Source organism: Vicugna pacos, chromosome 19 (genome assembly GCF_048564905.1).
Source record: "Vicugna pacos chromosome 19, VicPac4, whole genome shotgun sequence".
Classification (NCBI taxonomy): domain Eukaryota; kingdom Metazoa; phylum Chordata; class Mammalia; order Artiodactyla; family Camelidae; genus Vicugna; species Vicugna pacos.
The window spans coordinates 24,616,878-24,631,381 of record NC_133005.1 but is presented as its reverse complement, the minus strand read 5'-3'; the positions used below and the strand labels follow the sequence as shown (position 1 = coordinate 24,631,381).

At 45.3% G+C, this 14,504-nt stretch overlaps 1 protein-coding gene across 1 annotated transcript in view; it reads right to left on the bottom strand.

Moving 5' to 3' along the window:
- Positions 1 to 1,753: 1,753 nt before the first annotated feature.
- Positions 1,754 to 14,504, bottom strand: part of EFCAB8 (EF-hand calcium binding domain 8) — a 49,257-nt gene continuing 36,506 nt past the window's right edge. Inside the window, 8 exon segments of the mRNA XM_072944642.1 lie at positions 1,754 to 2,359; positions 3,350 to 3,442; positions 3,506 to 3,719; positions 4,915 to 5,044; positions 9,799 to 9,967; positions 12,276 to 12,410; positions 12,978 to 13,021; positions 13,024 to 13,198. Of these exon segments, the coding sequence (XP_072800743.1) occupies positions 1,754 to 2,359; positions 3,350 to 3,442; positions 3,506 to 3,719; positions 4,915 to 5,044; positions 9,799 to 9,967; positions 12,276 to 12,410; positions 12,978 to 13,021; positions 13,024 to 13,198 (1,566 nt within the window).

Sequence of the window (14,504 nt, the reverse complement as noted above, 5' to 3'; positions counted from 1 at the left end):
AGTCAGAGCCTTGCTGCCCTCTCTGCAAAGTGGAAAAACTCAGGATGGCACCTCCATCTGCAAGACCTCCCCTCAACCCTCCACACATGCCCCATCAGCACAAGGTGTGTGCCCCAGCCCAGGGCTCAGGGGGGCGATAGCTCTTTCAGAAGAAGTGAGTGACTTGCTCAAGGTCTTCCCGCACACTGAACAGCTTGGACGGCATTGTGAGGCAACAGGACACTCCCATTTCCCTGGCCTTTGACCTTGCCTGTTACAGGATGTGGGGGTTTCCTGTCACAAGGAATCTTCCCACAACTTTTCTGTCTCCAATGTTCAAATGGAGCACCCCCAAATCCTGAGTATCTCAGCCAGGAAGAGGCAGAAACACCTGACGTCCCTGGTTGGAATCCTAGCTCTGACGTTTCCTGGCTGGGGGACTCCAGGCAAGTCATCATTCTTTTTGAGCCTCAGTTTTCTCCATCTGTAAAATGGGGATAGATGACCTACCTCATAGAAACTCTGTGAGAAAAATGTGTGTAAAATATCTGACAAATTGGAAGGTTGTGTCATCCCCCTGTCCCACCCCAAACAGGCTCGAAAAAGAAGTACTAGACGTTCCCCACTCACCTTCAATCTCCTCCACAAGCCCAACTTCTCTCCAGGAAAGGAATCCGCTCTCTTGCATCTCTGAAGGGGGCTGGGCTGTGACAGGAGCTCAGTCCACCAGGGGGCGCTCCCTCCCCAGCAGGATTGGTTTCACTGTCTTGCTTCTTTTCCAAGATACAGTATCAACATAATATACTGAATGGGCTCATCAATTGTGAGATACATCCCAATTTCTGAAACCTTTTAAAATTGCTTTTCAGTGCAATTTTTGAATTATGTCTGAGAAGTGAGGAGATTTGATAGTCTTTAAAAGCTCTTAAAGTAAAAAGAAATAAAAAAGGTTTTGAAGGGAAAACAGCCCAGAGCTCCTCTCCCGCACACTTCAGAGGCCCCCCACGGCCAGCCCCTGGCCATCAGTGTCTGCACCCTCTGGTCCAGGACACCCCAGGCACCCCTCCCCACCCCCACCCCCCGGGCAGCGTGGCGCACAGCAGGGGCTGCTCTGGCTCTCCACAGGCTGCAAGTCGTGTGTCCTGAGCCCCCACATGCCCCAGAACAGGGTGTGGAGCTGCTGAGAGGGCTGGTGGCCCAGCAGAGGTCTGGACAAGTGCCTCCGGGCCAGTGGGGGACAATGAACCTAGAGACAACAGGGGAGTCCCAAGCCAGACAATGGCAGAGCCAGGCTGGGGGCTGCCCAACACACTTCCCATCCTCTCTTGCTCAAGAACAGTCTGGAAACACAGATTCCCCACGGAGGAGTGTCTGACGGGGAAGGAGGACAGACACCCAGCAGGCGCAGGAGACAAACAGCCACTACGTGCTCCAGGTGGCTGCTGACCTCACTCCTGCCAGGAAGCTGAGCCAAGTTTCAGAACCAAGCAGCTCACCCCAGCGGCACGACCCACCCACCACATCACCACAGGGCCTGTGAAGGCCCGGCCCTGGGCTTCGGCCTGGCCCTGCAACAGCAGCACCAGGTGTCCTGGGGAAGGGGCTCTCCTCCTTGCATCTGCCCAGGGTCTTGCCAGGAAAATGTGACCCCATCTCAGAGACACAGCCTGGTGCCTGATGGGGCTAGGGACACACAGCCTGCTCTCAAGGCCAGTGGGACTCCAACATCTGAGAACATTTATTTTCTTCTCTAGGATTCTGGTGAGGGTCAGCTTCACCAGACAGGCAGAGTGAGGATAGCCAGGGGAAGGTCTGTATCTTCTGGACCTGGCAGGGTAAGCCAGGGACAGATAGGACCCCATGGGCCTGGTGGCACTGCTGGAGGCCTGGGGAGAGGAGTGGGCCACCTCAGAGCCTGATGTGGGAGTCCTTCTTCACAAAGAATGAAAGGCTGGCCTTCAGAGGCCTGGAGAGCAGCTTGAGGGAAGAGGCGACGGGCCCATGGGCCGCCGACCTCTGCAGGAGGTACCAGGGTACCTGCACTAGGACTGCGGGGGCTGACTGGGCTTGGGGGCTGACAAAGGCTGTAGCAAGGACTGGGGGTGCTGGGGCTGGGGCTGGTGGACAAGGCAGACTCCAGGAAGCTGGAGTCTGAGGCTGACAGAGAGAGCGAGCCAGGAGAGGAGGCCACGGCAGTGGGGGTGATGGCCGCGCTGTCGGGCACCATCTCCCTGCCGGGGTCCAGGTCTTTCTGGATGCGCTGGGTTGCCAGGAGGGCAAGGCGGCCCTGCTGGTCTGCGACCTTGTGCATCACGAAGTCAGGCAGATGGATGGGCACCAGTTCATTGAAGTGCAGGCTCTGGTAGATCTGAGGTGAGATCTGTGGGGAACAGAGCAGGGGAACGTGCAGAGGCATGCAGACCAAGGGTAGGCTCATGGGGATGCTGGGCCCTGAGGTCTCCCATGAGAAAGAAGAAACCTCCAGAATACTGTGGCTATCACCAATGACCACTCCCTGCTGAGCCCACTGTCTGCCAGGCCCAGCAGCCAGCCCTCCTCTTGGTGCTGGTGACAGTCCTGTGAGGTCAGCACTGGACTGTCCTCATCTTAAAGTGAAGCCTCAAGCTGGACCCTGAGTGGGGCTCAGTGCAAGGAGCTCTCCAGGCGTGCCCCCACCTCTCCTGTTAGCACTCGCCATGCTGTGCTTTGAGGCTCCTCTCCAGGAAAGGGCAGGGATGCCGAGCGTTCCTTCTCTGCACTGACCTCTCCCCGGCCTGGGACAGAGAGGTTATCTCACTGATTCTGAGTCCCCACCACAGAGCGAGGGAGATCCTGCAACACCCCTAAGGCAGATGAGGAAGGAGAGGCTGGGATCCACCCAAGCAAGAGGCAGGATGGGACCCAAAGCTGGTCTTTCCAAAGCCCCTGGCTCCTTTCTCTCCCCAAGGACAAGGTTCCTTTCCATTCCTTCTGTCTCTTACTGACTGTGTGCCTGGCACCGGGAAGCCCTGTGTCTGCTCAAGAGCAGCCCGCAGTATGGAGACACAAGCAGTGAACATGCTAACAAAGAAACAATCAGACTCTGGGAAATGCTTTGAAGGTGATGGACAGGTGCCGGGTCCACGGAGGACCGCCTCCCTTAGACCCAAGGAGGTTTGTCCTTAACGATGAAACCTGTGTCCACGGCCTCAGCCAGGGCCTTGACAGACAAACCAACCAGATCAGCTTCATCCCAGAGCTGTCTGTGGCCCAGAATGGATGGATACACCCCTCACCCCACTGGAGGGCCATATGGGTACAAGGGTGGCCGCCAATGGAGATGGGATCCCCCAGCATCCCAGGGAGCTAGTCTCCCCCACGCCCCCCTCACCTGGGGCTTCATCCAGCCGTACTGCACGTTGGTGAACAGGAGGCCGGGACTCCGTGTCCGCTCCTTGGGCTTGTATGCTGCTCCATGACTTTGCTCACCTGTAGGAGTCCCGGGCAAGAGCACAAGCTCAGGACTGAGGGTTGAGGGTGCCCCTACCCTCACCTGCTTGCCCTTGCACTCCCACTTGTGCCAGCTATTCTCAATGTCTTCCGGGGAGCGCTCTCCAGCCCATGGGGACATCAGGGTTATCTTCTGCAGTCTGGCTCAAGCCTCAGCCTCCGTGTCTGCCTTCCCATTCAGGAGAGCCATGAGGGCCACCTGCTCCCGCCGCTGGTACATCAGGGCCTCAGCAAGATCCCGCTCCTCCTCCCTGATGTGAGGGGCTTTCTTTCATAAGATGCCCTAGGCACCACAAGGCGGACAGCCCTCCCAGGAACGCCAGGAGGGTCTCTCCCTTCTGGGCCTGATCCTCTCCAACCCTCTCATCCCTCCCCTGAGGCCATACAACCCAGGGCCCATCACTGAGCAAGTGTTCAGTTAACACCAGCAAAGCTCTGCTTACACTGGCTCCCAACAAGCCCTGCAACCCTTCCCACCACCCAGTGCCCTCTTCTATGGAGGCATGATACTCCATCCTGACTTTTCCCGGACCTCCCCTAATAGAATACTTAAACACCCTCTCCCTCCCAGGGAAACCCAGCCTCTGTCTTGTTTGATATCCCCCTTCCAAGGTAAAAACATATGCCTTGATAAGAGCATAGGTGCCACAAGGACTCTATGAGTGCCTGGCAAACTCCTACTTACATGTCAAAACCCAACTTCAAAGTCTCTTCTCCTGTGAGGCCTTGCTTACTTGGTCCAACCAATCAGGTGATTGTCCTCTAATCCATCCTTATTCTTAACAGTCTCATCACTTTTCACATAGAACTGCAGCCATGGGTTTGCAGTGGACTGCGAGTTCTTTGAGGCAGGACCTGTGTCTGGGTTGTTTTGGCTCTCAAACTAGCACAGGGCCTAGTGGTCAGCAGGACCTCAATAAGTATATTTTGAATGACTCAAATTTATACGAGACTTGGTCAGGAATAAGGGTAGAGCAGGGACAGAGGAGGAACCTGCAGAGGAAAGAACAAGTAGCAAGCAACCTGCCTCCCCCCCAAATCAGAGAAATAGCACAAGTGTCCATTCAGGACCAGAGCCCTGGGCACTCTCCTGCCAGGGGCCTCTAGCCACATGGAAGTGGCCTCTGCAGGGAAGCCAGCCCTGGCAAATCTGAACCTGACTCTGGGGCAAGGTCCCATCTAAGAAATTGGGTTTTTATATTTCTGATATGTACTGCTCAGTCTTTCAGCTGATCTGGGCTAGAACAGAGCCTCAAGCTCCTAGGCCACGGCTGCCACCTGCAGAGTCAAGTTGCCTACAGGCCACAGGCCTTTGGCCTTCTGAGAGCTCTTCCCGAATATGCCCAGCACTACCCAATCCAAGTGAGGCTGCCTGGGGTCTGGGGAGGCTTCCAGCATCCCCCTCCTCAGGCCAGAGTTGCCCAGTGGGCTGTGATAACTCACTGCAGATCTAGATGGAAGGCCTTCTGGGTAGCGCCTATGAAGTCACCCTCCTCCTTTGAGCTTTTTTTCAGTTCCTGATCACTGATTGTCGGGGCATCCTGCAGCGTTTTCCAAACACTGAGGCCAAACGTCCCTGTGATTTAACCAGATCCAGTTCAGTAACAAGGACTGGCCAACGCCCCTCCGCTGAACCCTCTGCCCCTCACCATCCGCCCACAAGAAGTAGCCAGCAACCCCTAACCCCTGGCCTACACCTTATTATGCCCACCACATGCCAGGCATTATGCTAGCTACTCAGCAAATACCTGCAGGAATCAGACACTGGCCCTAGGATATACTTGGAGCTCAGGCCTAAAGCATCCTTCCCCACATGCAGGCTAAGATGGAAAGAGTACCATGGCAGTGACTGAATGGTCCTCATTTGGGCTTTAAGTGGTTCATGTATAAAATGGCAATAGCACAAAATGATCAGGCGTCTATCCTCTATGTGAGGTTAGGAGTGAGTCTGGGGAGGAATGCGGCTGGACTAGAAATTAAATAGTGAGAATAGAGAAGCACGCATCCTTTGGACAGGGTAGAGTGAGTCGTAGGCCATTCTCCTGAATTCATTTTAATTAAGAAAAACAAAACATAAATGTTACAAAGTCACATTTTAAAAAATTACTGTAGAACCGTGAGTTATCACCTCACACCTGTCAGAATGGCTATCAAAAACAACACAGATAAATGTTGGTGAGGATGTGGAGAAAAGGGAACCCTTATACACTATTTGTGGGAATGTAAATTGTGCAGCCACTATGGAAAACAGCATGGAGGTGTCTCAAAAATCTGAAAATAGAACTACCACATGATCCAGCAATTCCACTCCTGGGTATAATCTGAAAAAAGTAAAAACACTAATTTGAAAAGATACATGCACCCCAATGTTCATAGGAGCATTATTTATAAATGCCAAGAAATGGAAGCAACCCAAGTGTCCATCAATGTGTGTGTGTGTGTGTGTGTGTGTGTGTACACACACGTACCACATGCACAACGGAATACCACTCAGCCATAAAAAAGAACAAAATTTTGCCATTTGGGGCAACTGGATGGACTTGGAGGCATCATTCATTATTTGTAAAGACAAATACTGTCTTTTTATTACTTATATTACTTATATTACTTATATGTGGAATCAAAAATACAACAAACTAGTGAATGTAACAACAAAGAAGTAGACTCACAGATACAGAGAACAAACTAGTGGGTCCAAGTGGGGACATAGGGGAGGGGCAATAGGGGGGTAGGGGAGTGGAAGGTACAAAATATTGGGTGTAAGCTAGACTCAAGGATGTATTGTACAACATGGGGAATGTAGCCAATATTTTGTAAAAATGGAAAGTAACCTTTAAAAGGTGTATTAAAAAATCACTGGAAAGCTGAAAAAGGAGAGGAGACTAGATTAACTAAGATTGCAGAAAGGAAAGAGTCCTTCCAAGAACTGAAATTGGAAGCTGCTTTCTTCTCTGGGGGCATTTTCTGAGTCTGGGCACAGGCTGAATGAGAACCAGGCTTAGCTTAGTAGAAGTAAGCAAGGAAGGCAAGGAAGCCAGGAGAGCTTCTGACAGCCAATCTGGCTGGCATGATGGATTAAGTCTGAGGGAGTCCCAAAGGCATAGCTGTTTTTCCCTCCAGGACATTTGCTAAGCACTGTGCAAGCTGAAGTTCCGGGGGCTAGAAAGACAGAGTGAGATCATAGGGAGACAGAATCCCACTGAAGGAATAAGCTGACAACAAACATGAAATACTTCACCCTTGAGTCAAATGAACACAAGTAAACTGAGTCTCTTAAAGCTGTAGTCCAGCCCCAACCAGCTTACTTCCTAACTGCCTTGAGTTGAGATGCCCAATACAAAGGAAAGAGCAAGTATACTGTAGGAAAATCACATCAACCTCAGACTTTACAATTCCAAAAAGTTTGGTTTAGTTTGGTTTGGTTTGGTTTGGGTTTTGTTTTGTTTTATTGGGAGTGTTTCTATATGTGACATGTGAAAAGGTAGGAAAATATAACCAATAATCAAAAGAAGAGATCGGTATTAGAATGAGAGCCACAGATAATTCAGATAACACTTTAAATAACTATTATAAATAATGTTAAATGGAGGAAAATATGAACAAAATGGAAGAAAAGGATAATTTCAACAGTGACTTGAAATCTATAGGGAAAAAATGAAATGGGTATTCTAGAACTACAAAATACAATATCTGAAATTAAGAATCAATTGGATGGATTTAATAGCAGGCTGCATACAGAAGAAGATAGGATTAATGAACTGGAAGGCAGGTCAGTGAAAAGATCCAAACTGTAAGGCAGAGATAGAAAAAATGGAAAGAACAGAATAGAGCATGAGAGACGTATAGGACAAAGCCAAATGCTCTAAAATACATGTAATTGGAATCCCACAGTGAGAGGAGAGACAAAATGGGCAAAAAAAATAATGAAGCGATAATGTTCTCATAGATGCAGAGAGTAGAATGGTAGGTGCCAGGACCTGAGGGGAGTGGAATATGGGAAGTTGTCCAATGTGTATGGAGTTTCAGTTACGCAAGATGATTAAGTTCTAGAGAGCTGCTGTACAACAAAGTACATTATAGTTAACAACACTGCATGTGCACTTACAATTCTGTTTAGAGAGTAGATTTCATGATCTTCCCCCAGCACTACTGAGATATAATTGCATATAACATTGTGTTAGGTTTAAGGTGTACAACATGATGATTGGATATATGTACATACTGCAAAATGATTACCACAATAAGGTTAGTTAACACATCCATCACCTCTCATACGTAACTTTGTGTGTGTGTGTGTGTGTGTGTGTGTGTGTGTGTGTGTGTGTATGTATGTGTGGAGAGAACTCTAAGATATAATTCCTTAGTAACTGTCAAGTATATGATATATATATATAGTATTCTTAACTGCATGGTGTACATTAGATGCCCAGGACTTAGTCATCTTATGACTGGAAGTTTGTGTCCCCTTGGCCACCCTCATCCACTTCCCCCATGCCACCTCTTGCCCTTGGTAACTACCAATCTACTCTGTTTTGATGAGTTTGGTTCCTTTGGATTCCACAAATAAGTGAGATCATGTAACACTTTTATTTCTCTGTCTGAATTATTTCACTTAGCATAATACCTTCCTGTTGTTGCAAATGGCAAGATTTCCTTCTTTTTATGGCTGAATAATATTCCATTATGTGTATGTGTATATATACACATATAAATCATATATGTTACATATAACATATATATTATACACATCACATATATGTCACATTTTTTTATCCACTCACCCATTGTTGTACACTTAGCTCAATTCCATGTCTTGGATCTTATAAATAATGTTGCAATGAACATGGAGGTGCAAGTATCTCTTTGAAACAATGATTTCATTTCCTTTGGATGTATGCCCAGAATTGGAATTGTTGAATCAGTAGATTTCATGTAATTTGTTTTTTACCATAATAAAAAAAGATTTGACCCAGTATGGGGGGAAGGGGCGAGATATAAAAGGCACAAACCATAAAGGATGAGATTGATAACATGGATAACATTAAAATTAAGAACTTCTGTTCATCAAAAGACATTCCTGAGAATAAAAACCAAAGTGGAAGGAGACAGCTATAAAACATAGAATTGTCAAAGGACTCATATCCAGAAAATATGAATAACTCCTATAAATCCAAAAGAGCAAAACAGCTTGATAGAAAAACGAGCAAAATATCTGAACAAGCACTTAAAAAAAATACAGCCAAGTGATCAATAATATATACATAAACAGATGCTCAACTGCACTACTTACCCATAAGGAAATGCAAATTAAAAGCCACAATGAAATGTCACTATGTATCTATCAAAATGGCTAAAATTCAAAGCACTGACATACCAAGTGTTGACACAACTATGGGACAGTAAGAGTTGCTCTACACTGGTGGTGAAAAAGGACAAGTTGATAACTGCTCTGAAAGACTGTTTAGCAGTATCTCCTGAGACTTAATGTGCATACACTGGGGTTCAGCAATTCCATTCTTAGATATATACCCAACAGAAATGCATACACTTGTTCACCAAAAAAATATGTATAAGAATGTTCATAGCAGTGCTATTTTTAATAGCCTGAAATAGCCCCAAAGCCCACCAACAGTAGCACAGATAAATAAATTACGATGTATCAACAATATAATATTAGCAGCAATGAGGATGAATGAACAGCCAACAAATGGCTGAACTGCACAAACACAATGGTGTTTGAGAGCATGAATCCAGACACAAAGGAGAAACTGTCACATGATTCCACTATACAAAGTTCAAAGCCAGACAAACCTAATCTTTGGATTTAGAAATCAGAACAGTGCTTACTTTTGGAGAGGAGGAGGTAGAAATGGTCGGGCTGGGGGATGAGGGGAGCCCTGAGTGCTGGTAATGTTCTGTTTCTTGATATGATGGTGGCTCTACAGTAATATGTTTACTTTCTGAAAATTCCCCAAGCTGAACCCTTTTGGTTTATGTGCTTTTCTTTATGTATGTTATAACACAACAATTAAGTTTATTTTTAAAAAGAGAACGGAATATACTTTATCAGATATATGATTTGATATACAAAGGCAAATATTGTTGGGTGAGTGAGTGAATGAGTGGATGGACAGCTGATGGATGAATAGACAGACTACTGAATGGACAACTGGAAAGACTCACATCTTGTAATAATGTTTGGCCAAAGATAGCTGCTATGGCCTGATACCCCCAGCCCCACAGGATGTAAGGTTTGTGCCAGCTTATGTTCCATTAGGGACAGGGCCAGGAAGGGCCAAGAGGCACAGCTGAACTTCAGCAGGACCATACCAATGGCATCACCAGAGAGTTTCCAAGCCTTGACGTCCCGGTCCTGGCCAGCACTGATGATCAGCTGGAAGCTGTCCACATACAGGATGTCTGCCACACTCTCCAGATGGCCCTTCCAGGTAATCAGAAGCTTGGGCGGAACCAGAGAAATTGTCTGGCCAGCCACAACCTACAGGGGACATACAGGAAAATTCATTATACTAAGACACAGGCCCCTCAGAGGGCATCCAGAGGCAACAGGGCCCTCTGAAAGGACCTTGGGACATGGGCCAGGGTTCAAGTATACACGTTTCCACAAGAACTTTCTGGTGCCCTTAGGTAAGTCCCTGCACTTCTCTGGTCCTCACTGGCCTCTTTGGTAAAATCATAAAAAGCACTGCATATTGCTATGTTGTTTAGCAGCTGTCTGTATACAGATGACCTTCATAACAACCTTATAGGATGTATATGAGTCTCATCATCGCACAGAAGAGAGACATGAGAGTCAGAGATGTTTAGTAACTGGCCCAAAGCCACACAGCTAGAAAGTAACGGGGTAGACAAGAACCCAGGGTGTCTTCTTTACTCAGCTGGGCATCGGGAGTAGAACAGGGTGAGTAAGGGGGAATATATCACATAGCACTATGAGAGAATAAAACTGTACTTAACTGGAAAATGAGTGCAAATACCCAAGACCATTTTTAAATAAAACAAGATTAATGAAGGGGGACATATTTTACCATATTCAAGTATGTTAAGTCACAATAATAGAAATGATAATAAGCTATAATGGAAAAGAATCTGAAAAAAAATATGTGTAGTATGCATATGATAACTGAATCATTTTGCTGAACACCTCAAACCAACATTGTAAATCAACAACACTTCAATAAAAAATAAAATAAATAATAATGACAACTAAACAGAAAAATGGAAGACAATAGCTCAGGAACCAACACAAATATATATTTAAAACACTGCTAGATGATTGAATGGTAGGAAAACTGATGGTAAATAGAGAGCAGGACTCAATCAACAGTGCTGGAATTTCTGATAAACCATGTAGTGAAACTTAAATCATTATCTTACAACTGAATAAACATGAGAAAGGTCGAAGAATTCTTTTTAATGACACCACTAAACATCTAAAAGAAAGTATGAGTGACTAGTTATTTCTGAATAAGAAAGTGATAGGCAATGAGAAATATCACAATGGGAGGAAAAATTGACTTAGTCATAAAAATATACTGTAACTTAAAAACCATCATGAGTGAAATTAAAAGACAAATGACAAATTGGGGAAAATATTTATAAGATATATGACAGGCAATGAGTTAATATCTTTTAATATATTTTAAACTGATTATACATCATTTATAAAAGATGGTTACCACAATAGAAAAATGGGCAAAGGACATGAAGAAGCAACACAAAATTATATATGGCCAATAAAATAAGGAAAGATGTCAACATCACTAATAAGCAATGATATCTTAATTAAAATCAAAAGAAACTATATCTAAAAATTGGCCCGAAGTTTTTTTTTCACTTTAAACGTTTATTTATTGAATGGATACTATTAACAAGGCACTCTGATAGACTCAGGGGATGCTCGCTCAGAAAAATAAAGCTAATAATAAAAACCTTATGTTGTCAAGGATTAAAGCAAAACAGACTAATAAAGTGCAAAACTGTATAAACTTTCCGGAATGTGGTTTGGCAGTACACGTTAAAGACCTTAGAGGTTTATGTTCTTTTAAATACTACTTCCTTGGGATAAATTACATAAACAATTACAAAGATCTGTGAAAAAGAATATTTGCTCTATCGTTTCTATTTCTTTTAAACACAGCTCTATTGAAATACAATTCACATACAATTTACCCATTTAAAGTGCTCCCTCCAATGGTGTATTAGTATATTCACGGAGTTTGCAACCATCATCATCAATTTTAGACCATTTCATCACCAGTTGATCTATATCCTTGCCAACATTTGGTATTGCCTGTCTTTTTAATTTCATTCTGCTAGGTGTATAGTGGTATCACATTGTGGCTTCAATTTGCTTTTTCCAGACAACTAACAAAGAGATATTTGCTCATCTTCATTAGTCACAGGAGAAAAATCAACTGATTTTTGAGCTATGGAAATGTGTTACCTACTCAAGAAAATACATACATATTTTCATTATTTTTAAAAAGAATTCATGATTCTAGGGCCTTTATTACAAAGATCAAAACCCCTGGAAAGTGTGTGTGTGTGTGTGTGTGAGTGAGTGTGTGTGTACATGTGTACGCATATGGGTATATTTGGTATCTGCATACTTGTGTATTACTGGTTAATGGTGACTTCTGGTTAACAGAAACATTTCCACCTCAACCAGATAACTTTGAACAGGACACATGAAAGATTCAGAGTCTCAGTAAAGTAACCATGGTCTAGCTTGTTTGTGAGGCTCAAAGGCACTTTTCTGAGCAACCTTTCAATAATCTTCCTACCTTCTCCTCCTCCGATGGAATGTTGTATGGGAGGCTGGTCTGAATCTGTGGAATTAAGAACTGAAACCCATTTGTTCTACTGGGATGGGTTGGTTGCTTGTCGGAAAATGTGCAGTAATCCTTGATGTCCCAGATCTAAGCATAAAGTGTGGATTAGTGGCCCAGTACTTCCTGATCCCAACACCAGCTCAATCTGCGGGCCCCTCCCAGACTATTTCTCTTCACTTTAGGGGCATAGGTCTTACTCATCCCTCTTAAGTACCCAGACACTCAGGGCCAAAGGGGCCCAAGGGATCTTCTAGGCCAGGCCCTTAGCTAGCTTGCACAGAGAGTGTGACTGAGACAAGGATAGGACAACCTTGCCTCATGTCATCACAAAGCACAAAATCAGTTCCTGATCGCAGATTAGATGCGTGGCTAGGGGGGAAGCGGAGGGAGTTGTGGGAAGAGAAAGATGGAGCACAGGACCCACTGGGGAAGACTTCTGGGCAGGGGGGCCTCCTGACCAAGCCCTCACTCATTTCACTGGGCCCATGAGAGCAGGAGAGAACTTCTAAGGCAACCCACCCTACTGCCCACTGTTTTACAAGTGAAACCAGCACCCAGAAGGCATAGGGACTAGGCGAGGGCCACATATGGCAAAGAGGTGGCCAGAGCTGGGCTGCTGTCAGCCCCTCAATCTCGACACCAGTTCCTCCTCACCTTGATGTGTCCCTGACAATTCCCTGTGACAAGAATCCAGTCGTCTTCTCAGTGGCCATGGCGCCCACAACCACGTCCCTTTTCTCTTCAAAGTCCACAGGGAACTTCCCCAGCAGGCCTCCACTGCCGTGGATGGACCAGGCATAGATGTCGCCGTCCATGCAGCTGCTCAGCAGGGCAGCCGTGTGTGGCAGGTGAGGTCTGGTCTGAAAGAAGATTATCTGAGTGAGAGAGGTGAGTGCACTCAGTGGGGCTGGGAGCCAGGGCTCACCCTGGCCACTGTCCCACGGTGCTGAGGGACACCTGCCTGGTCCCCCAGTTTCCTAGATACCCAATGAGAATGGTGATGGGTTACCACCCTTCCTATCTAGCTGGTGACCAGGAACAATTGGCTGGACCATGAGCTCCTTGAGGGCAGGGATTTGTCTTTTTTTATTCACTACTTATCCTCAGCAATCACAATGCTGTCTGACATGTAGTAATTTATCAGGGCATGGTTATTGAATGAAGACATACAAGTTTGGTTTGTCTTAAAGGCTCAAACAAGATTTGCTAAGACTTGTGCTCAACTCAAAATGATTTGGAAAATGAATTCATTCCCCTTCATATATACCAACAGTGAAATGCCAGATTTTCCAGCCAATCACCAAGAAGCTGGTGTTGGCATTTTAACCAAATTCTTCCTCCAGTTTTGTTTAGATCTTCCCCTTTGCTAAATCCCTGCTCTGCTCACTGTCACCTCACACGTCACTCCTGTGGCCCCACTGTGCGTGAGAAGAGAGCTGCTTGCCTGGCAACCACCATGAGGCAGAGAGAACACAGTCAGAGGGAGAGGAATCATGCCTGGCAGGAGAAACTGGAAGCTTCCCCCTTCCTGCTAAGTCAAAAATCATAGTGTAGTAGCTTATGTGTCCCCAAAACACGTTGCCAACAACAACAAAATCTTGATTATCCTTATTGTCATAGAGACCCAAAATAAAATGCTCAACCTGTGTCCTGTTGGCCCAGGACAAGAAGTCTCTAAACCATAGACAAAGGGGAAGTAATTTCCCACTTTACACAAGTGTACTTTGCATGCTGTACAAAATGTGGACAGCACAGATGAAAAGAAATTAAAATCACCCACAGATTCTAATACCCACCATGAAGATTTTAATGCATTTTCTTCTGGCTTTTTTCTAATTGCATAAGGACTTTTATCATTTCTTTTAAAATTGTGAAATATACATGCAAGAACAAGACAAATATGCCAATGGAACAATGGTCTAGAAATAGACTATAGAAAACCACAATATATCATAATGATAGAATTTCAAGCCAGTGGAGAAAAGATAAACTATTCAGTAAATGGTGTTGGAAGAACTGGCTACCAATTTAGGGGAAAAATTAGATTTATACATCACACTATATACAAAATTACTTAGACGGGACAAAAAAGTTGACTAAAAATATATAAAATTATAAATGTCTAAAATAATAATGATGATCCTGGGATAAACAATGACTTTCTCTGTTGTCACAAAGGAA